Genomic DNA, 24,119 nt, shown 5'->3' on the forward strand with positions numbered 1-24,119 from the left:
GGCCCCGCCGCCTCGCCTCAGGGACAAGATGTCGGAGGGGCCCCGTCAGCGCGGGGCGGAGCGGGACCGGGGGTTTCCCCCGGGCTTTTCAGCTGAATTTTCCTACGATGGCGGCGGCCCGAGGGAAAGTTTGAGCCCCACACAGCCCGCGGGAGGACGGGGGGCTTCAGCCCACGGAGGCAGCGCCCGCCGCTGCCGGGGGAGGGCAGCGCGGCCGGGGGGAGGCTGACAAGCTCCTGTCATAGCGGCTCCACGCGGCACGGGTACTAAGGAAAGTTAAGGGCTGTTCTTACTTCTTTTCTTTTTCCTCCTTTTTACGTGAACAGGGAACCTTCGGGGAACGACCAGCGCTGCCTGAAGCCACGGAAACGTTTGCTGGGAGCTTAATGAACGCTCGGTTAATCTCGGTGCATCTCGCAGCAGGGGCTGTGCTCAGCAGATGTAAGGGGTGACAGTGACCACAAGCACAGGCAGCGCTTTCTGAACATTTCGCCTGTTTAATGTGCTTCCCAAGGTTCTCTGAATTCTCACAAAATGATAGGCATAAATGTTGTGAAGTACTGATCCTAACACAAACATACTCGTCAGGAGGACAAAGATTATTTAGTGCCCTAAAAAATCTGACTCAGATGCACTGCGTCTAACTGGCATATAACTGCAAGCAGTGCTGTCCAGTTCAGTTTTGTCTGTTTGTTGAATTACATACCTAAAAGCGAGTGAAGGTACCAGAGGTTAGTCCTGAAAATCCTGTTCGTTAAAGTTGTGAAAATGTTAGTATTACTAGCTAGCCAGAGACTTCCAAGGTGTATGTGAACGTTCGACATAAGCAATTTGTTATATTTAACTATTTGAATCCAAAAGTGTGAATACCACAGTGTTCACCACATGCATTGATGTAAGAATATGATTTTGATCAAGAAATGTGATCTTAAAACCTCAAATAAGACAGATAAATTTACAAAATAGCCCATCTGTAGACGATTGTTTTAAAAGAACAGTTATTTATAAAGTATCTCTTATTAAAAACAACAAAAACTTATTTACCCAAGACAGCATGTAATGTTGCTCAAAATAATAAATGCTTTGCCATCAACTTCAGTGCAGTGATGACTTAACCTGCAGTATTATGGATCATTTGAATTTTATTGATTTTTAAATAGTAATTTGTCCTAAGATTGTTTAAGGACAAAAATCAGAGCTTTATTTACAAAAACTTACTATCCCTGTGTCTTCATTTTTTCTTCTAAATATCTTAGAAAGGAAGATAGCTTAATCTATCATCTTTAAGCTGCATTGGTTATATTCACAAAATTGTACATACAGTTCATGTACATACATAAGATATACGTGTACATAAGGTATACATGCATAGTTCTAAAGTAGCATCTTTGGTACATATAGATCCTCCTTAGAGGGCAACCCAGTCATATGCACCATTAAAAAAAAAAAAAGACACCACCACCACCAACAAATACCACAGCCCAAACGCAGTGATCTGTACAGAAAGTCAGAAAACGTGGTGTTTTTACATACAGGAAGATACGTAGAGAAGTCCGTTCCTCTTTTCATGTAACAAGCGATCATTTCTGACCAATTTGCCAATCCAATCACTCGTATTTGCAGATAGAAAACTTGGATCGTTACTTTTGCATGCACTGCAGTGAAACCTTCAGAAGGAGATGATCCTGAAGACCTCTGTTCTTCCAGGTTCCACCTTACCCTACATGCATCCCTCTTCACTGAAACTGCCTTGTGGGCACACACCACAGCTGAGCATGACTAACATTCGCTGTCTACAGAGGACTCGCTGGTCTGAAGCAATTTGTTCTGAAATGTAATCTGAATTTACTCTCCAGAAAAAACTCTGCAGAATTTATTTTCTGTTTAGAATTTTGATATTAATCAATGGAGGTTGGTTTCCTTAAACACCTAAATTTCCAGCTGGAATTGATTTCTGCATCACAAAATTGTCAAAGATAATATGTTTAAAAAACAAAAAAAAAGCAATAGGCTTTAACACAGTTATGAACCAGTTGGAAGACAGATAATTATTTCCCATTATTTTTTTTTAATTACATTTCTGTGAACCACCTAGACGCAGAGAGACTACTTTAATTTCTTCTTTACTATACTACTCTTCTGCAACTTACAAATCCTGAGTCATAGTGAAGAAATTGATGGTGAAAATTAATAACTGAAATTAAATTTAAATCCTGACCTTGAATTGCTAGAATGAGTTTTTCAACTATTAAATTTATAAAGACCAGGTCTGAAGTTGGAAAAATGAAAAACATCCCCAGGTTATACAAAATGGTTCTAAAATGAGCAGTGAGCACGCTGTAGTAATCTGTACTTCTCCAGAAGCTATACAGTTTATAGCTTAGAAGCTACCTTTACGCAGAAGTTAAAAGTCCAGTTACTAAGTGAGATAAAAGATCTTTTTATGTCGTCTTTTTATGTGTATGTTCTTTCTTCTAATGCATAGCTATGGGCCCAGTTATGCACGTGAATTGCCAGTTCGGATTAGGCACACAGTCGAATATGCACCAAGAGTACTTTGTCTCTAACTATAGTCCATGCCAGAAGTCACTAAAGTTATCACAAACGAGGCTCGGAAAAAAAATACTAGGACAAACAGCAAAAGTAGAGATTAGGTTACAGATTAAAGATAACAACCTTAAAACAAATAGCAGAAGTAGAGATTACAAATTTGCTATAACCCCACACTGAATGCAGAATCTCCTTAGTTTGCTGTAAAGATAACTACGTTGACCACAGTAGCAGGAAGGATAACAAGAGGGTAAGGAAAGTAAAGTTACTATAGCCGCAGCAGGGAGAATGCTGAAAGGGTTAATACATGCAAACGGAATTATGAAAAAATAGCACATGAAATTGCAAGTCCCAGGCACTGGTACTTAAACCAAATTTGTTAAGAAGTAGTACTGTAAGAGTCAAGAGCAAATACATAGTGCTTCTGTACAAAAGAGGAGAGCGTGATAAGATCTGATTTCTTAAGCATACGGACTTTACAACAAACTGGGGGAGAGGGGCGAGAGCTGGGGAGCAACTCCCAAGCAGAAGGAATTACAAGGACACTACTGGCATGAAATCTGATGGGAACAAACCTGCCTCAAAAACATTTAGGCCTGTTATTAAAATCTGAGTCTTGGTCAGTAGAAGGATACTCATTTCTGGAACAACCTCTAGTCAGAAAAACAGGACAGAAAAGGAACAGTTTAAGTGAGGGTTTAATAAGTTAATGAAAAGAATAGTTATACAGCTTTGTACCTCCAAGAAAATTGGATAAAATAATCTAGACAGACTGTCTTAGCCTCAGGTTTCGTTGCTACCAATGAGAGTTCCTTGGGAGTTTACCTATTTCACCCCCATTTTGTAGCCCTTGGTACCCCTCTCCGTTATATCAAGGAACTTAAAGTGACGACTGAACACAGCTAGAAAATATGCGCTTACCCTTTTTCTTGGAAAAGACAGCAAGAGTTTAGAGCCAAGGTACCAGAGGCTGATAAGTCCCAGATACGTGCAGCAGAGGTTTTTATGACATTTTTTATTTTTAGCAGTATTATTTTAAAACAAATGAAAAAAAATCTGTTTCATAAGCTACGAAGAAAAATATTTTGATTTAGCTACTGCAAGCTCTTCTCGGTAAATAGACTCGACTGTCTCATCATACCATCTATTGGATTGTGTAAACAGCTCCACCATGGCCGTAAACACAAACCTACGGACTGGCTTTAATTTATTTATTGCCTTTCGGTAATTCATGATCCATTTCCTCAAAGCAGCAGAAGCCAATCTCTCTCCTCGTTAAAAGAATCACCATCTCTAATTGAATATAAATTCTATTTTTAAAATATTTCTGTATTCTGATGTGACAGTTTCGGAAATCTGACTACACGCAATTTCTGTTCAGAGGCTGGGAAACTGACGAACCTTTTGTATCCTGGACTTCCGTAGCGCAAGCAAAAAGTGTCACAAGCCAGCTAATCTGCCACATCCCTGCTGGGTGAGATACACGACAGGCCCACGTGGAAATAATATTCTGTTTAGGTTGAGACATCTCAAGACAAATGTTTGAGTAAATTTTATTTCACTTTGCCATATACCACTGGTGTTCAGTGAAAGGAAAAAAAAAATCCCCACATAGCCTATGCTAGTGCATAATTATTTTTAAAGTTGTTTTTTTTTTTCTTTCTTAATATCTAAGCTAAATCTTCCTGCAGCGTAATCCTCTTACTTTTTTCATATATTTGGGAAAGACAGCAGATGTAATCCTCCTTTAAGAAGTCCCTTTATGTATGTTAGATGTGTTATTGTCTCATACTGATCTTCTGCTGTGTAAACTAACCAGCTCCACTTCCTTCAGCCTTTCCTCACAGATCACCTTTTCAGGAGACCTGCTGAGGCTTACAGGTCTCCTCTGGTCTCATTCCTGCTGCTCTCTTTTCTAAAGGGCGATGTCCAAAGTTGGAGCCAGAACTCCAGCTGAAGTTCCAGCAATTGCTATGTAAAGGGAAAGGATCATCTCACGTTTTACACAAGACAACCCTGTTTACTCATCCCATGTGGGTGTTTGCTTTTCTTCGCTCCCAGCTGTGTACCTATGTTGACTCAGGCTTGGTTTGCATGTCTCCCTAAGCCTCAGATCCTTCCTGCAGAACTTTTGTTTGTGCAGTTGATTATTTCTGAGTACCTTGCACTCGTCTTTATTGAATTACAGCCTATTTATTTCAGATCATTTCAGCAATTTGTCAAGATCACTTTTAATTCTAATCCTGTTCGCTAAAGTGTTTGCAACTGTTCCTAGCATTTTGTTGTCCGACGATTTAATATGCATACCCTTTTCAACTATTCAAGTACTTACTGAAAATATCAGACAGTTTTAGGCTTCAGGTGCACCCCTGAACAGCCACCCTACCTGAAGCCCATCAGTCTGAATTGCTGGCTGAGGGTTTGTTCTGTTCTTGTTTGGTTTTGAAAGTCCCTTTCTTTTCATCTGAGCACTTTACAGAAAGATGTCCCTGCCCATAGCAGGGGGGTTGGACTAGATGCAGATGATCTTTAACCCAAATTGTTCTGTGATTCTATGGTTTAATGTAAGCTCGACTTCCCTAGCTTGCTTAGGAGGAAGTCACGTGAGTATCAAAAACATCACTGAAGATAGTATACTATTATGCTATAAGCTTTCCTTATCTGCAGGAATTCTTCTCATTACCAAAAACATTTTCTTGCTGACCCTAATGGAGCCATTTGGTCCAATCTGTTTTCTATTTATCTTTCAGATTTACCCCTACATGTTTGTGTTATTCTTTCACAAGTCCTCTATAGTGATGTAACACAACTTTCTATTCTAACAAAGGTTTCACATTAAATTCAAAATATTTGCTCCCCTACTAACTTTGCCGCCTTTAATTCACTTTGAAGCTGATGATGTTTACTTTCACATATATTTTTTCAAGAAAATGCCAACTCCCCTGGAAAACTCCACATGTTAGACTTAATTGCCATTTGATATTCACCATAACTGATCTTATTGGAGTCTTCTTTCCCAAATAGTTTTGTCTGTGTTCTACTGTGTCCTTACATTTTCATATTCTCAACTGGTTAATTCCTCTCTCTCAGTCTCAGTCTGGAAGAGTATTTTCTCAAGATGTTAACCAGCTCTAGTTAAAAAGCTCCTTGCCCACCTGACTTCCTTTGCAGCATACAATAAACCCTTGCCTTGATCTTTTCTTTACATCTTTGCCCAAATACTTCCAGTTACTTCACCTCCCACATATGCTGGATCTCAGCAAAAATCGTATCCTTTTGGTAAAGACCTTCATTCCTCCTGTGCCTTCTGACCTCTCTGAATAAGTCTTTTCTTCCATGTCTGAATTACCCCACAAATGATCTACTTTACCAGTGCAGTTTTCACTTTGACTCAATACAAAAATTTTCAGTTTCTCCTTTTTCTCCACACTTTATGCATTTGCACACAGACATCCAGGATGTTCAGCCAGCTGCCCCGTGATTTTCCTCTTTTGCTCCTATAACCGTATCTTCAGGAGGCTCCCTAGCTCCTGCATCTTTTCCATGCTCTGAGTTTATTCTTAACCATTGGGCCTGTGCCATCGTCCACTCTGAGTCTGAATTTGAAGGAAAACCCCTTGGTTTGGCAGGCCTGTGACCAAAGACGATGTTTTCCAGTGTCACCACAGCATCCCCTCTTCTTAGGGCTTCACCCTTCGTGGAAGTGGAACAGTTTTTGGAGAATGTCTTTATAAATGCAAACAGCAGTGAAATTTATTTTCTCTCAGCCTCCACATTTCACCTCAGACTTTCTCCCTCGAAGCACTATAAAAAGAGCAAAGGTCCAGCAGCCTTTCAAAGAGTTACACACTGAGCAACAACAAAATACCATGAAATACCAAGTCCCAAATGTTTTGTAAAGCACTTGAGAAGACTTCAGAAATCCACGTGCAATTGACTGAGAGCAAGAAATATGTAACTGTATGTAAAGTTTCAGACAGAAAAAAAAATGTTATTTAGCCTTGAAGGTTTCTTCATTTATTTAAATAATGAAGCATTAAACCAATTCTTTCCCTTCCACCAGTCATGCTGGATAGAGTCATGTAGCCTTTGTGTCGGCGGACAATGACAGTACCCTGACTTCTCACCAACAAAAAGTGACTAATCTCCTGTACCATCTTACATCCATACAGATACCTATTGTAATGCTAATCTTCCTGCCAGATAGTACAACAACCAAAAAAAAAAAATACGCTATTTTCCTCTACTGCTGAGGAAAAATGGTCCAACCATCTCCCCCAACAGTAAGAGGAGGGTGCCAGCACAACAAGTCTAAACATAAATCCTTTTCTGAGGCTTACAGTTCTGAATAAAGATGCAGAAATCTGGATGTTGAACCTTAGTAACTTCATGCAAATTTAGCACGTATGCATCTGAAAGAGCTAGAAAAAATGTTAGAAATTCAGCACCAGTTCTCCCAGGTTAAATTTGTCAGTCCTGAGCACAGCTGAGCTTCTTCTGGGTGTATAGCATGGGTTTTGTCATTTTCCCCCCCCTTTCTAATTCATCTAATTTATTCATGCTGGATTAACCAATTTATTTTTAGCCAGGTGAAAGAGACTGACTATGGGACTGCTGTAGAAAATCAAACACTCTTATGCTATGTAAAAACAAATCATGCGTATGTGTGCGTGTCTGAAGTTTTTCTAAGCCATTTAATGGCCACCAGAAATGAAAAGTCTAGCTTTATTGTTAAGTTGATGCAAAGATGGGCACTGCCTTCACAGTGTTTCCCTCCAGGGATATTCTTGTTGCTGAATTTAATTTGCATTTAATCTCCCTGGACCTCCTCACCAGCACCCAAGTCTAATCAACCAACCAACATCTTGCTACTGCATTAAGACCACAAAGAGAATTAGACTTCACTTTTGGACACCTACAGAAATGCTCTCTGCAATCCACACTGCAAATTTTAAATTGCAGCAGGTAGAGATTAAACATATTCTGTACAAAAAAATGTTCCCTTCTCTGAAAGGTTCATATTTTCCACAGCTGTACAGGTACTACAGTCATATACCTTGACTGGTACAATAAATTGGCATCAAATACACTAAAAAACTAAGATTTTAGAATAAAAATAAAACAAAAAAGGCTTATTATAACCATACGAAAGGATAATTGAATAGACATTAAAACTTACTGAGCATACCACAATAAAACACAACCAGATAATTAAATGTATAATCAAATGTATAATTAAATGCATGTTCCTCCTTTGTTGGAAACCCCTAGCAGCTGTGTGCTCAAATTTCCTCCCCAGGCTGATGCAAGCGTAACCATACTAATCTAGTAAAGGTAATCCTAGAGACGCACCTTTTTAATTTAGAGCCGAATGGCTCCTTCCTGCTATTTATTTTGTTCTAGGAACAGAAGTTAAACTGTTGCTTTGAACCTGAGGAACAAAGGCAGCCAGCTGAGCACCCAGGCTCCCCTTCCAGGAGGGAATCGTTCAGGGTGAGCTGTCGGAGCCTTACTGACAGTGATTCACCTCGGGGGCATACAGGAATGAATCCCATTTAACTGCGGAGATGCTGGCAGCAGGGCACCGATCTCAAAACCCTGACTCACCCTCAGACACTTTATGCTAGCGTCAAGAGAACCTTGTGAGCAGCTCTGTGTAGTGCAAATTGATCTCTTTAAAAAATAAAAATTAAAAAAAAACTCAGTAAAACTCGTATCTCTTTCTCACAGGATGGCAGGGTAAGACCAGTTTGTCTGTGAATAGTGGAACTGCCCTGTCAGCAGAGAACTTATCTCAGAGTGCCCTGGTAACATGCTATTAAATGTCCATGGGGAAAATGAGAAGTGGGATCCCAAATACGTGTCTTTACAGGAAAGAAGAGAAGTCACCTCCTTCTCTGACACTGTGCAAGAACCTACAAGGGTGTAAATGCTTCTGTGAGAAACAAATCCAGGTAAAAATTACTAACAACTAGTTAATGAATTCTCTCGTTGGGGTTAAACTGAATATTATTGGAAAACTACCTCACCCTGCAGGAGCTGCATTAACCTTAAACCTGCAACAAACTTCATGTTTCAGATTCTCCAGGAATGCACGATGAGCGGATGCTCCCCATCCCAAAAAGCATACAGGAAACAACAGAAGGATACCAAGAAGCAGATGAAAACCTGATGCTAATATTCAACAGAGCTTCGATTTAGAACTGTTTGGCCTCTCACTATCACTCCCCCAGCACGCCTGAAGGATGTCAGCATCCCGCGACCGACACCGCAGTCCTTACTGAATCTAGCGGGACGTTACTAAACGCCTGATGGAAACGCACAGAAGCAAAGGGAAGAAATCCCTGCCAGGCTAATGTAAGAATCGTTGTGCTCAGAATATTAATACTCAATGGCATGCTCTGGGCGCTTACAGAAATGTGTGCATTTGAACACTTCGTTCCTCATAGCGAGAGAAAAAATTGGAGAGAGGCCTAAATAGATGTAGATTGTGGTATAAACAGCTATTGCCATCTTATATGGAAGCTTTTCAGGCAAGAAAATAGTTACAGAGGATGAAGTAATTCTGTGAGTCATATAGATAGAAATTACACAAAACTGATAAGTGTCTGAGGATAATAAAAACCTTGAAAATTATTCATGAGAGGAGTGTTAAAACGTTTGATTCATACGCGACAAATTGCCCACTTGCGCATCATGCTTTTTTCACACATTAATAATTCAAGTCAATAGATACATCAGGTTTCTGGATTTTTCTTTTCTTGTGCTTTTAAAGTTCCCTGTTACTTCTCTTAACCATCTCCCAGTTTATGAAGTAGGAGTGTCTCAAGCACACGCATAAACAATACTAAAAATACTTACAGACTGCTGCCATTTTAGCAGGAAAAACGTAATCTTCTGGACACATCAGTGCCACCCTTGTTCACGAATTGGTGAGTAGTGCACCCATACCAGGGTGGAGGTTATCAAGAAGACAGAGCCAGGCTCTTCACTGCGTGCATGATCAGAAGACGAGAGACAGCAGGCATAAACTGAAACAAGCCAGGGTTCAGAGCCAACAGAAATAAAAGCTTTTTCCCCAGGAGGAGCATCAGGCAATGGAGCAGGCTGCCCAGTGTTTGCGCAGTCTCAGTCCTTGGAGGTTCTCAGGACCAGAATGGGTAAGGCCTGAGCGACCGGGTCTCATCTCATAGCTGGCTCTGCTCTGGGCAGGTTGTTGTACGGACCTCCTGAGGTTCCTTCCAACCTGAAGCACCCAGTGACCCTATCGTCCTGTGGGAGTTGCACCTGGTCATTAGGGGAAATTAATTTCTGCAAGTAAATGACAATTTAATCAATATATATTAAAAAAAAAAAAAAAATTAGAAATGCTGTTAATAAGAAAAGACTAAATATTTAGCTTCTCCTTTGCAAATGCATTCCTGTATCTGTACACACGCAGAGATGCATTCAGTATTCTGTGTCATCCCGAGGAGTGATTTCCTTTCTCCCGAAGCAGCCAGGCTTACAAGGTTTACAAAGCGGGGTTCATAGCTCTGCTTACCCACTGCCAGGTCAGCTTGAGCAGAGCCCGAAAGGCCGGCGTTGGCCACGCAAGTCGTGCGTGCTGGGGGGCACGTCACCGGGTCACTGCGAGCCGAGCCTCCTGCCTTAAGCACAGCCGCAGAGGAACGGGCCGGTGGTGGGCTCAGCCCGCAGATTTCGTGGTGTCACGCTGGCCATACCGACTTGGCAGTTTAGTTCTCTGCTGCTTGCACCAACTTTGTGTAGATTTGATTCAGACTTGATCGTAAGCACATCTCCGGAACTGGTCTCGGCCCATCAGGAGGTATTCATTGCTAATATTGGCAATTCTTCATGTCCGTGTCTGTTAGAGCACCATATCCTCGGGGCAAGCGATTTCCTTTAAGAAAGGCTCATTCCTTGCCCATCACGGTGAGTACTAGTCTCAGCCGATCAGCAATATCAAATCAGAGTTTTAAATAGCAGCTTGAGCAAGAGGACCATTAACAGCAAGTAAGACTTAGCTGCTCCTACATCGCAGCCCCAGATGGGGTGTTGCACAGTACCGACGACTGCTATCTGGTCCCCAGGTCTGGTCCCCAGCAATAGTCAATAACAGTGGCTGAAAAAGTTCTGGATTAAGGCAGTGTGATTTAACACATCTGAGTTTCCTTTCTGTTATGTGAAGATCCAAAGAGGCTCATCCTCCCTTCTCAGTCGAGTTCGGTGCTGCCTAGTCTTAAGATTTTCAGTACTCAGTAGTGTACCCCAGACTCTCATATTCTGAGAGGGATTGCACTCCCCTTAAATTATGTGGGAATCCCATTTTTCTGTCTCAAGGGTGAGCGGTGTAAGGCACTTATAAATCATTGCAGATTGTGGTTGTTGTCAATTGCCACGTAAATTAAGGCCATGCAAGTACCTTCTACTGTTTCATCTTCCCTTTCATTTGTAGTCTGGTTACTACTCAATATTACATATTTGGTGAAATGTCCTAAAAAAACATTACTTTTAATTTTAACAACTTTTTTTTTTTTCTGCCAGTAGCCGACAAGGTAGAAAGATGTGCTTTTCTCTTTCATTCCTGTGAAGTTAGAGGCAGTGCCAATTTAAACTGTGACTGAGGCTCTGCAACGCTGCAAGTCTATCTTACTACTTCAAATTCAGTGATGCAACCCGAGTTCACATTAACTAACTTCCTCCCTATAAGAAGCCTTGCTGAGGAATTAGGTACTCTGTGGTGACCTGACTTTTAAAGTTCCTTCAAAATACTCCTAGTGTTGTGTGTTAAATCACACCTTAATCCAGAACTTTTTCAGCCACAGTTATTGAGTATTGCTGGGGACCAGGTCTGGGGATTATATGGAAATTATATGGGGATTATATATGGAAATACAGACATTGTATTCCTGCAATACGCTTTACATGGAAAAGATTTAATTGCTCTGCTTTTGGAATGGGTGCGTTGCTTCGCAGTGTCAGGGCCAAAAGTAAATGAGACAGATCACAGCAGTAAGCGCATTGCGCTCATGACATAACACCTACTACCGATCGTGATTGCCTCTAGAATTCAGTTTAAACCCTGGGAATAGCCACAGATCGTTTTATGATGCCAAGAAGAAGGTCCCAGCTCAGCAATAGCTGATATTTTGCATGGTTTGTCAAGCCACTATTAATTGATTTTGTGCAGCTTTTTGGCGGCTGCCCTTTGTCAAGTTATCGCAGCCCTCAAATCTTGTTCAGTGTATTCATGTTTAGATCTGCTTCATAACTGAGTGGGTACAGAAGATATGCTTTTTTCTCCTAACTTCTAGAAAATTGTGTAATTTGTCCCAAAGTAGCTGCAACAAAAAAAACTCTAAAAATATGATTATTTTACTCAAATATTGAGCAAAGTCCTACTATACCATGTCCAGTTTTAAGCTACTAGCTTTCCAACATTGCTCTAAATCACATCTTTAGGCACTAATTTTAGTGGGAACTTGGCATCTACCCTTTGGGACCTAGGCCTCAGACTCCAAAATCTGGCAGTCTTTTACGCACATTAAGATGCACTGCGGTCAAGACCTATTAGGAAGCAGCATCTCAAAACCAGATGTACTGGGTTGCTGAGACATTATGTTCAGCAGTGAAGACATTTCTGTCTCAGTAACTTTTCAGAGCCAGATGTGACAATTTCAAAACATCAGGGACTTTGCCAGCATTAGTAGCCAATAGTTTTGGAAGGAAATCAGAAGAACAGAGTGAAAAAAATGGGAAATGGGTGGAGCTCTTTCTATGCTGAGATGTTGACATTCCGCATGACTTGTTTTCTACAGAAATAATAAAGGGTGAGAAAAAAGGAGCAGCATGAAAAAGCAGCATGAGAAAAGAACGGCAAGGGTATAGAAACTTTGTGTGGTGGGAAGGAGGGACAAAGGGGCTAGGATGGGCCAGGTATGGGAAGAAGAATGAACAACAAGCAGATAGATCCCACTGGGGCGGAAATAATGCGTATAGATATCCCCAGTCATCAAGATTCTCCTTTATTGATTAGGTATTTTAGTCCAAAGGTCTCCACTTGACATGTGTCAAACACAGGTCGAATTTGATTATGTAGCTCAGACAGGTTTACCTTCGGAAAGGTCACATTTCATGCAGCCCCACTCCGTCCCAGGTCTGGCTGCAGGACATAGGAATGGCCAACACCGCGGCACCCGAGGATAACCCCGGCCAAGCACCGGTGGCCTTTTCCTCCACCTTGCCACTTTGCATTTCTGCCACTCCACTTTCTTTGTACACGGGTTAAGGAGAGAAAGAAAAAATAAAAAAAAAAGCCTAATGAACATGATTCTGTGATTAATAAAAACTAACTTCAGAAGGTTTGGTTTTGGGTAGGATTTTTTGATGTTTAAAAGGGAACAAAATAGCCTAAATCCTGTTCCCACACTCCAAGGAAAAACACAGTAATAACAAATGGCCCATTTCTGCAATTTAAAAGTTTTCAGAAGGCCAGGGAAATGCTATCAAGTTAATATGATTACTAAAAGCGCTACAGGAAAACACACATTGACTGATCCTCATAATGAGTTTACCTGCAGACTTCCTCATTACCTGCGCATTACAGAAGAGATTTAGTGCTGAGAATACAATTAGCTCCAGTCCCCTATAATGCCTCGCACCGTAACTCAGCAGAGATGGGTGCAACAAACACGGCCACTCGAACGTCAGACACACAGATGGAAGAAAGATGGGCTTGCCCTTTGAGGTACGTACACAGAGCCTTTCACTGGGAATCAGAAACTTCAGGACCTGCTGATAAACGATCCACAAACATTGGCTTTGTGTTTATTTCTGTCTGTTGGTGTAACGATCGTTGTCATTAGAGAAAAAGAAGTATGCACAGATATCAGTGCTGTCACTAACTACGACTTCCATCACTCATCAGAAGCACGCCCTGCATAAGCAGAAGGCAAAGTTAAAATTAAGCTACCTGGGCCATTTTTCACACCAAATCAAAGAGGAAGAGGAGGATTGCCTCATTTATTCATGCAGGAACCCTCTCACTAGTTACCGAACAACCCACCACCATCGTCACAACTCAGTGACTTGCAAGAGAAGGGTTCTTCCAGCTCATGATAAATCAATCACCCAACCTGTTTTTCTCCGGTTAAAGAAATTGCTGTCTCAGAATGGTTTCTTAGATGGTGCATCTGAGAAAATCCTCACAGAAAGAGCACCGGGTATTTTTAGCCCCTCCCTGTTAAACATAAGGTTTGAGTAAGTGGAAGTTGGAAGTCAGAGCCATCAATCCACATCCAGGACCAATTAGGATTTTACAACATAATTCTAAATCGCCACTCGCTTGCCTTGTTTTCCATCTTGTTAATACAACTCACAAATCCATGTGTAAGTGTTTTTGACGTGCGGCTCGCCCTTGGCTCAGCTGCCTTCTCGGGATTCCCAAAGCTGACAAGAGCTCGGTCCCACCGGGGCGGAGAAGCAGGAGCTGGCTGCAACCGCTGGCTGTGGGGGGAACGTTCACTCCCTTACTGCAGAGAAACGGGAAATGCCAGCAGCAATTAAAGGCAGAGTCGCTTTGGGGTGGTTTTGTGTTTGTTTGTTAGCGAACCCTAGCTACAGGCACATGTGGAGCAGGGCCTGCGTGCAGGGCAGGCTCAGAGGAGGGGTCCGGGAGCCCCCCGAGCAGCCGCAGGAGGCAGGACGAGGAGGGCTGGAGCCAGGACTGCTGCAAGCAGGGGCTGAGACAGAGCCTGGGACCTTCTGAGCCTTCTTTGGAGGGCTGGGTCCTGCGGGAAAAGAGACATGAGAGCAGACCATGACCCTGTCCTGAGCAAGGAGAGGAGCAGACACCTGTGCCGCACCTTAGGCATCTTCACGGGGTTGAATTATCTGAACTCTAGCCGAGGCTATTTGCTGAATCCCAGTTAACTTCGTTCACTTATAAGTCTCTACCAGAAAGGTTGTGCATTTTGTAATGATTGTTTCTAATGAATGTGTGTCTAGCTATTAAAGAACCTTGTAAATTAATGTGCCCTGCTGTAGGTTTTAATTAAACAGCAAAAATATATACTTTTTTTTTTTTTTAAAGAATGCAGGCTTTCTTGAAGGAGTGGATAAAAGAGAGAGCACGCTCTGGACTGCCTAAGGTATATTATTTTGTATAATTTGATTCAAAAGGTAAAATTTACTTTATGAACGCATGAGAAGTATTGTGCATTTTAAATATTTTCAAATGAAACTAAGAGCAGAGATCTCTTCCAAAATTTATTACATGGGAGATTGTTTTATTATCATGTCCTTGTCCTAAAAACTTCCTAACCCCTCGTTGCAACCATCAGCATTTATGCTGTTAGAAAAAACAGCACAAAGACAGACCGGCCAGGGAGGGTGACACCAGAGCAAGGCTGTTACAACAAGGCCAAGCTGTGAAGCTCCCTCCTGTAGCGAAGAGCCCTCTGTGGAAGTACAGGCACGTGGATTTTTGTGACCACCGTTGCCCACGTTCCCTGTGTGGTGCTGCCAGAAGGAACGGACACCAAACACCAGGGCCGATCCATTTCACGGAGTGACTCACCAGCACTCACAGACTGCCTTCAGCCCTCAGGGGCTGCAGCGTCGAACAGGATTTGGCCTCTTGTATCTTTCCTTCCCTGCCCCGCTGACCCCGACAGCGAATTCCCACCAGCTTCAAAAAGGAGAACTTGATCAGTGGCCAGTAAGTCACAATTATTGCAGCTTTGGTTTTTATGTCGTGTGAAGGCCGCTTTTTTTTTTTTTTTGATGGAAGACTGGTAACAAAGGAGCCTATTATATTGTGAAATACCAGTCTTAGGAATTAAATGAGTAACAACATCACAAGCCTGGTTTTAACAGTCAAAACAAGAAGTAAGCAAATCATATAAATGTCACGATCAACCCTCGTATTTCCAGCCCATGCTTTGCAGAGCACGATAAATACCATTTAAGTTCTCTCCGAATCCTCAAGCAAACAAAAACATCCAAGCATGGTGTCATTTCTTCATGTTGGCCGAGAAAGAAAGTTTGCCAATACAGTCAAAAGAGCAGCTCAAAGCAAGCGATAAAAAGCAAAATTCACAGCCATGGATGGCCGCAGCCGTATCCAGCTTGAGCATGCTTATTTAAAACTCCACGGAAGTGAGGAGTTAAGTTTATAAGCATGGAAATTTTATTTATTTATTAATTTTGTAACCCAGGAAAACATGCAATTAAAAATACAGTGTATCGCAGGCACCTTCCAGTTCAGCTGTTAAAACAACAGCCAGCAAAGACAAGGTCAGGGTTTCAGACCTCCTCTGCCAGGACGGCTGCAACCAAGATTCTGTGATTTCATTGAAATTCTTCACCTTAATAATGGACAGCAATGCCGTAAGCATGCTTCATAGGAAGAAGTCTTTCCTATATGCAAAGATTCTAAAGTGAGCTTGTAAGTGAGATTGTATAATGCGCAATTATGTACAATTATGTTAATTAAACATAAATTACTACAATAAACAAAGCCGTAGCTTTAGTCGCACTGGGAAAATAATCCTCGTCCTATCATCTAAGACCTTTTTTTTTTTTAGGGATGGAGGAAGGGGGGTATGTATTTATAAACCCCCATCTCCTGCCCAGCAATACCTGCTTCAGAGAGGGCCAAAAGGCCCCCGAGTGCTGCGGGCCAGCAGGAAGCCGTCTGTACACACGCACAAGGACTGAGCACCCTCACGGGAGAGGAAACAGGGAGCAATCAAACTGCCCATTTACAACCAGCCAGCAGAAAGAAGCAGCATCCAGAATATTTGTTAAAATCTCAAACTAGCGTACAGGAAGCGTTAATTCCAGAATAGAAAGTAAAGTAGCTCCAGCCAAAGTCCTACCTGTAGGGCATAAACTGCTGTAACCAGTTTGTGAATGTAAATCCCCAAAAGGGAGGCATAGCTAAAATAAACCTCAACATTAAAAAAAAAGAAAAAAAAAAAGAAAAAAAAAGAAAAAAAAGAAAAAAAAAAAGAGAAATACAGGACCAGGCCACAGGAGAAAACGTTTCTCTCTGAGTGTCCAGCTGATCTTTAAAATTCAATCACAACTCAGCAGTCAATGCTCCCCTCCGTTTTTTATCACGAGACACTTCCCTGTGCAGCCCTCCAGTACGTACTGGTCATGTATTTGCAGAGGCCACTTAAACAAATCAATTAGTCATTAGTACCTGGTGTGCATCCAGCTTAATGAAATAGTCTTTTCATCCATTATCATAGCTCAGACACAATCCCCGCAGAGTAAATGATGCAGGATCTTAAAAGTCACACTGCGTTAACAATTAAGATCAGAGTTACAGAGATCATTTTAGAGCTTTACATAATTTTCAGTTTAACAGTAACAGCCTCTGCGCAGCTTCCTAGGGCAAGTTTGTTTGGTTAATGTCAGGGTATTGATGAGCTTAGATTTATTTTATGACTATTTACATTTTTAGAAAGTTATCCAAGGTTATAACCAGTTCGGAAAGTGACAAGCTGAGAGGACTGGATTGACTGTAAAACCAGTTCAAGGCTCAAGCATATTTGTTTTTTTCTCCCCAGCTAAACAAGTTGACAGGAAACGGCTCTGTCTGAGCAGCTACAAAAACAAGGGTGGGAGGAGTAGGAAAAATAAGTCACATCCTATATTATCAGAGTACTGCCAAATCCAAAATTAGATGGAATAAAGGAGTTCAGGAACCAAGTCTCCCATTCAAAAATCTAGAGCCTGAAGTCACTCTACAAGCAGACTACGAGTTGGGTGAGGCAGCACAGAGTAGCAATCCCAAATATTTGTTCTGCGAAACAGGGCAATGATTTTCAATCAACTAACTGATTATAAGTTCAAGCATACTCACACCTCTTCCAAAGCTTAGATGCTCAAATCAAAGCAAAGAAAATATCAGAATTTAGAACCCAGACGCTACAGCCACCTCCTCCTGATGGCGGGTGCTTTCACACCCGGGATTAAACCAACTGAGCAGGCTTCATTTTCACAAGCAGCGGTGGGATCGAGGTCACCTACTCGGTATTGCCACCAAGTGAGCTACAGGAGTAGCAGGAAGGAAATGTGGGAAGGGAAGAGAGCTTTGATGCCCTCCTAATGATCAGGAGGGCCAGGCACCAAAACGTCTGCGGGTAGCTGAGACACATCCTATGCATCTCCAGAAAGGAGGTGAAGATGTGGGAGAACACCTGGCAAGACAGTCCCCAGGGATCACAGTGCCTGAGAACCCGCTCCAAGACCCAATTTCACCCACTAAGAAACATCATCACCAGTACAAGAGGCATCTGAAGAGCTCATTAACCTCCCCACCGTGGCCATGTCTGACAGCTGCAGTACCGTTAAGAAATCACTGGATATGTTGTTTCTCTCATCTTTCCTCTTACACAGGAATCTTCTGTCAGCTCTTGAAATATAATAAAGACAAAGACTTAAAACACCAGGTATGTTTACTCAGTTTTATTAGACAAAACAAAAAGAAAAGTAGGATGTGTCTTAATACTTCATCTCGAGAACCTGGCGATCACAGAAAAATAAGAATAGTGTTTACAAAAGTTACAAAAGCTGCACTGCATTCTGAGTTACAGGAAATGAGATTAATTGACGAGGAAGCTTTATAAAAATGCAATAACAGATTTTCAGCTGCTTATGAAATAACGATCTTTCCATGTATAAGCGTTCACAAAATCAGCACAGTATTGTAATTAAGGCACTTTGGATACATAATATTCACTTCCACGTATGAAAACAATTTCAGAGAAACCACAGGAAATTGCTACTGGTAGATAGTGACGGCATGCCCAGTACTGGCCATCAGAGCACCAGGTTTGTGTGACCGAGTGAAGCTAGCATTGAGATTTTTTTTACCCTGACAATTAAACACTGGAAACTCGTTCAAGGAAATTTACTTCTAAGGAGTTCGAGGAAGAATTCCACGGTTGAAACATTGTTAAAATTAATTTTAAAAGTTAAACAATTTAAAACAGAAGTCCATGATGAAATCTGCATGAAGTTCACATTAAGTATTAGTGCACGTAGCTGCATCAAAAGAGAAGCGTTCGCTTTCTTCATTCAATATCTACCTGCCATTTCATGAGGTACCCACCAACCACAGTAATATCCAAAGTAAATACAGTACAACAGCATAATTTGTCAAAGAAGCAACCCCTCCTTAACCATGTACTACTATTTCTAGTCCTCCTTTTCACTTCAGATTGTCACATGCTCGCTGCCTGTATCTGCCACACACACACACCATTTGCCAACAGATTCTACAGTAACTGTTCCCTAATTTAAAGGGAAATTAATGTCAGCTGCTTTTTACTCCACTGTCTCAAAAGCAAAATTTCAGTGGTAACTGAATAGTTCTGCAGACTTCTATCGCAGCCGTCGGTCCAGAAATTCTGAGGAGTGAAAATACTCAAGAACCTGCTGCAAGCCCAGGTATTTTAACAGGAGTTAAATGGAATGATTCGCAATGACTTCAGGTTTGTGTAGAATCAGGCACTTCGTTTGTGTATTACTGTTGGTTTCACTTCACCCACTTGAATGAAAAATGCCGTGATTTAGGAGAAAAAAGCGACTTCTTCATAAATTAAAGCAGGACCTCTATGTAGAAACTATGCTTGCTCTGAACAACTCAGCTCATCACTAGAGCAAATAGTTTCCCCAATAGTACTTTACAAATCAGTAGGACACAGCAGATTTCACTTGAAGTGAGGAAGAAGAAACTGGCAGACAACTTGTTTACACCCAGCATCTTTACAGGCATGTTCCTGCTTCATCTGTGAGGAAGCATTAACTTTCAGAAAAAAAACCTTGTCCTCTACTGTTAACTCTTCTTTTACAAGAATGACAGCTTAAGGCACACTTCAGTATGAACTAGAGCTACTCGGCATTCCTCAGCACTGAAGTGTTCACCTTCTACACACCTGAAGTTTGCATTTAAAGCATGTCATTAACAGCTTTCTATCTAATCAAATACAAGAATTATTTACCTTCCTGAAACACGACACTCCACATTCCTGTTGGAGTGCTACTACAAGTGTTACTTGGTCCCCAGAATCACTTTTATACTGTGGTTTTTGTTTCTTTCCTAGGGCCCTGAGAGTGAACAAAAGACCAAGTATCAGAGTGCTCAGTTAACATTCATTAACCTGTTAAGCTTTGCTCTGTGCAGCAATCCACAGGACTCCGTTTTGCAGTACACCAGTAACGAGGGAGTTTGGAGAGCATCGTAAGTAGTTCCATACAATTTAGTAGGCAGAAACCATTGCAACAGTGAAGCTGCCACATCTCGTAGAGTTGATTCTGTTACCTCTTTGCACAAGGTCCCTTACAGTTAATGCTGGGTGACAGCAGTCAGCTGTGAGCTAAAATGAATTATAAAATACTCGCTTGCAATCTGCTAATCTAAAGAACTCAACAGTAAAACATACCCCACGTGGGAATTCAGTTTCTTACTTCACAGAACAGGAATCTCCTTATGTCCATTTTCCTACGGAATAATGAACTAACGTGTCTACGTGTCTCCTCCTTTATCCCTTTGTAGACTACTGAAAAGTCTTCTAGACTTAGGGTTGTATCAGAATGCATTTGTGTAAAGTTACACGCTTCCAGAATTCAAAGGATTCAGCAAGACAAAATAGTAACAATCTCGCTTATAAATGTAAACTTTATGTGTATGTTTAGTAAGATAATGCCATCAGAAAAATATAGTTTTAATATAATGATCTTCTCTTACAGACAAGAAAAGTAGTTTGAGTAAGTACGTTTTAAAAGCAATGAGAACTGAGGAGATAAGTCCTACCCAGCAGAACACTCACTTCTTTGCGATTTAAGCATTTTACACATAGGAATAGAGTTGTACGCTGTGTTGTGACTGTAAGTGTCCTGAGAGTAGTTTCTTCCTCCGTGAACCTTCGAGAGAAGTAATGTCAGCTCTGAGCATTAAAATGCGTTAGATTATTCCCAAAATACATCTACAGTCATTAAGTTGAAGAGGGACAAATCAAGAGTATCTTTAGCGGGGGAAAGAGTAGTTTATAAATGAACACCATAAATGGAAGGGAGGATTTTTAACCATTTTTTTTTTCATTAGGTAATAAAAGAGTTCGCATAACTTATGTTTGTTATTTTTTTGTTATGAGGAAAACCAACTAGAATAACAATTACTCAAATGGAAAGCAAGTACTCATTTATCCATAATCAAAGTAGAAAGGCAATCACGTTGAACAACAGTAAGTAGGATAATCTTTCTATTGACCTATTTTGATTACATGGTTAAAAATAACAAAACACAGACATGCTGACCAACATCTCATACAATGATACTACTCTGATTAGAGCAGAAATTAATGCATATATACTGAAAAAATGAGTAAAACAAATGAGTAAAACCGTTTTGCAAACTTCTTTGCGGACAAATTTGCAAGGGTGATCCCAGCTTTTACTGAACACGTTAAGAGAGCTGCCACAAAGGCCCTTCCCCCTTGGCTGACATTTTAAAAAGCACGTTATGATCTGATAATGGAAAACTACATTACATGCATATGCACACACGTACGCCCCGGCGTGCACACACACATATGCTGCAATACAGACACAGATACACACAGAGGCTACACACGGTGATGTACGCTGCAAAACGTTACCAGCGTCAGGGTGAGGTCCTACCACTGCTCCCAGCTAAAGTCATCTCCTCTACCAAACACAAGAAAAAAGCCTAAGATAGTAAGGAAAATGACTGCATTGCCAGCCAGCACCAGGCCACAGGCTCCCCATTTGATCTGAAATGCAAGGAAATGAAACAATCAAAGCAGTTCTCATAAGACAGGTACAGGCCAGTTAATTACATGCATTAGATAAACTAAACAAAATACTACAGAAAGGTGCTAAAAGCATGAAGAGAAAAAACAAACTATAAATACTTCAATTTATACTACTAATTACTTAATTAGCAACTACTCATTATTAACACAAGACTTCAACAGACAGACTAATGGTGCTATATTCTAGACCAAAACGATTACCTTGCCATACAAGTCACTAAAACATACCTATGTCACAGGAAAACCCAGTTAGATTAGCGTTCTCTTTTAAATACTACGTATGAAAATAAAAGATAGGCTTTCAAATAAATGCCAGGAACAAGCACAGAAAACAGCACAGGGCCTTAAAGGTAAACAGCTTTCTGTAATTATCTGCCTAGCCAAGTTTACTCTAATAAACGACATTTACTCTTAAAAGATACAGCTATGAATTAGAGTTCCCCCTCGTGGTCACTTCTGGTTCTGCCTATTGTCGGGTCCACAACCGAACAAAAACGTAGCGTTGGGAAATTGTGCGTTAAAAATAAATTAAAGCTAAGCAGACAAAGCTTTAGGCAAAACTGAAAGACCAAAGGGGAAAAAAAAATACAAACACAAGAATCTCATTAGGCAGTTTGGGAGACAGGACAAAAGAGTTCTTTGCCTTGGAAATAAAAGTGACAAAAATCTCACCACTGAAGAGCAGTTCATAAAGCAAAGCAAAGTTAACAGAATTTCCTCAGACTTTGAGAGGACAAAGCATGAGCTTGAGAAATGCTCTGAAAACCAGGAGGGCAGTTCTGGCAGTCTGGCCTTTTATCTTTTAACTGATAATGTGCTCCAGTCACCAAGTTTTCAGCATCCTACATGGACAAAGCAGACATTCTGAGATAAAAATAAGAAAGGTGGTGTAAGAAGCACTGGAAAAGCTGATGACAGAGAAAGGCATGAGATGAAGGAGGAGGCAATATCTTGTAGTGGACCACAGCAAAGCTAGAAGAAAACATCTAAAAACTTTTTAGTCATGTAAGTCATTTGTTCAGGTCACAAAGCTGCACAGACACAAGTTTCAGCAGTGACAGTTTTCATCAAAATCTAGAAATATCGCAATCAAGAAATTATTGAAAGGATTTACCAACACAAGTGGCTCACCTGGCTTAGAAAGAAACAAGGGCACACTTAAAGGTTATACTCAGTAACTGGTTTCTTATAAGATAACTAGCCGAACTCACCGCTTCGACCCGTGCCAGGATTATGGGAAACCCAAAGGCGGAGACCACAATCCCAGTGGTGAAGAAATATGCCAGCTCCCTGCAGGCGCTGCTGGCCGCGTCGCTGTCGTCACTCACTCTCTTTGCGATGAAGTGGGGAATGGGGCAGATGAAGTAAAATATTAAGACAAACATCGGCCAGTACACGCTGGGGAGAGAAAAAAAAAAAGATACGTTGTCAGATTAGACGCGCGCTTTAACGGGAAGTAAGTTCTGTTTAGAAAAAAGCGATTGCACAGGCTGCTGCCCTACTTTGTGGTTGGAAAACTGGGTTTAAAAAAAAGTGATTTAAGCAGAAGCTTTTGCCAGAAAGGGCCCCCCTCCACCCCCCTGCCCTGCCTGGCAGGATCAGTGCTCCCACGGCCTCACACGGGGCAGGGGCCTCCCTGGCACGCCCTAAAACTCGCTTACTTCTGTTTGCATCACCTCGCTGACTCAACTCGCGCCGCCACCTCACGGAAACCGCAGTCCCAGAGGAGACGCAGGAGGACGGGACGCGGAAGGACGGGAAGCAGCGGAAGCTTTCCCAAATCTGAGGGATTTCAGCCCAAAACCGAGCCAGCCACGAAGGCACGCCCTGGGTGGGACACGCGCCCCGTGAGCGCTCCCACTGGTTCCACCTGGGCTGTGAGAAGCCCCGAGGGGGGGGTGTTTAAATAATAATAATAATAATGATAATAATAAGGCGTGAGGGAAGGAGGAGCGGCTCACCCGTAGTACTCCAGGGCGCAGCCCAGCATGAGGAAGGTCAGCCCGATGGCTCCGCTGAACGACAGCCCCACGAGAGCTGCAAGGGGACAAGGCGGCGGTTGGTGACCGTTGGTGACCGTTGGTTACCGTCGGTGACCGTCGGTGACCGGGAGCGGGGCCGCGCCGCTCCCTCAGGGGTGCTGGGGGGCTGAAGGGGGGGGCAGGGGGGGGCCCGGTACCTTTGATGCCCGCCATGTTCCCGGCCGGCGCCCAGCTCCGCGGCCCCGCTGAGGTGGCGCCCGCCGCTTCCGCCTGCCGCCACTCCGCCCCGCCCGTCCCCAGCACGTCAGCGGCCGCCTTAAAGGGCCGGAAGCGGCCCGGAGGAGATCCCCGCGCTACGCCGACCCAGCTCGGGAAAGGGGCTGCGGGCCCTTTAAGGGGCGGGAGGCGGGAAGGGGCGGGCCGCGAGCCGGCCGTCGCCATGGTAACGGGGCGGTGCTGCGCCAGCTCCTGTCAGGCGCTGAGGCGGCTGAGGGGAGCCCAGGCACCGCTCAAGTACACAAGCACAGCTTCACACAGCCCCCTCCAAAACCTGTTTTCTTGCCCCAAACAGCCCAGCTACCTGCTTGTCTCCTTGTGCCTCCCCCAGCAGCACCCACCCGTGACAGGAGGCCCCAGCTCACCCCCAGTTTCGCCACGACGGGCACGTCGCTTTTAGGGCAGGCTTCTTCAAGTATTAATGGTTTTGGCTCCTCATCATACAAAGGTGAAGCTT

At 42.4% G+C, this 24,119-nt stretch overlaps 1 protein-coding gene and 1 long non-coding RNA gene across 2 annotated transcripts; one reads left to right on the forward strand and one right to left on the reverse strand.

Annotated features, from left to right (window-relative positions):
- Nucleotides 1–302: 302 nt before the first annotated feature.
- On the forward strand, nucleotides 303–19,451 carry LOC308199330. Its single transcript, XR_013954582.1, has 2 exons — nucleotides 303–8,192; nucleotides 8,281–19,451. It is a non-coding gene; the product is annotated as an uncharacterized lncRNA (long non-coding RNA).
- LEPROT (leptin receptor overlapping transcript) lies at nucleotides 18,019–23,842 on the reverse strand. The gene is made up of 4 exons (XM_080603367.1): nucleotides 23,584–23,842; nucleotides 23,366–23,441; nucleotides 22,616–22,802; nucleotides 18,019–21,362 (listed from the first exon to the last, which is right to left on the reverse strand). The coding sequence occupies exons 1-4, from the start codon at nucleotides 23,825–23,827 to the stop codon at nucleotides 21,246–21,248; spliced, it is 624 nt and encodes a 207-aa protein (XP_080459493.1). The 5' UTR covers nucleotides 23,828–23,842; the 3' UTR covers nucleotides 18,019–21,245.
- Nucleotides 23,843–24,119: the final 277 nt, after the last annotated feature.

The sequence above is a fragment of the Anser brachyrhynchus genome (assembly GCF_964034855.1).
Source record: "Anser brachyrhynchus genome assembly, chromosome: 8".
Classification (NCBI taxonomy): Eukaryota; Metazoa; Chordata; class Aves; order Anseriformes; family Anatidae; genus Anser; species Anser brachyrhynchus.

Coding starts and splice junctions, on each gene's coding strand:
- LEPROT (XM_080603367.1), bottom strand. CDS start 23,827: ATGGCGACGGCCGGCTCGCGGCCCGCCCCTTCCCGCCTCCCGCCCCTT. Junction 22,803..23,365: donor TGCGCCCTGGAGTACTACGG/GTGAGCCGCTCC, acceptor TTCTCTCCCCAG/CGTGTACTGGCCGATGTTTG. Junction 21,363..22,615: donor TCCTGGCACGGGTCGAAGCG/GTGAGTTCGGCT, acceptor CTTGCATTTCAG/ATCAAATGGGGAGCCTGTGG.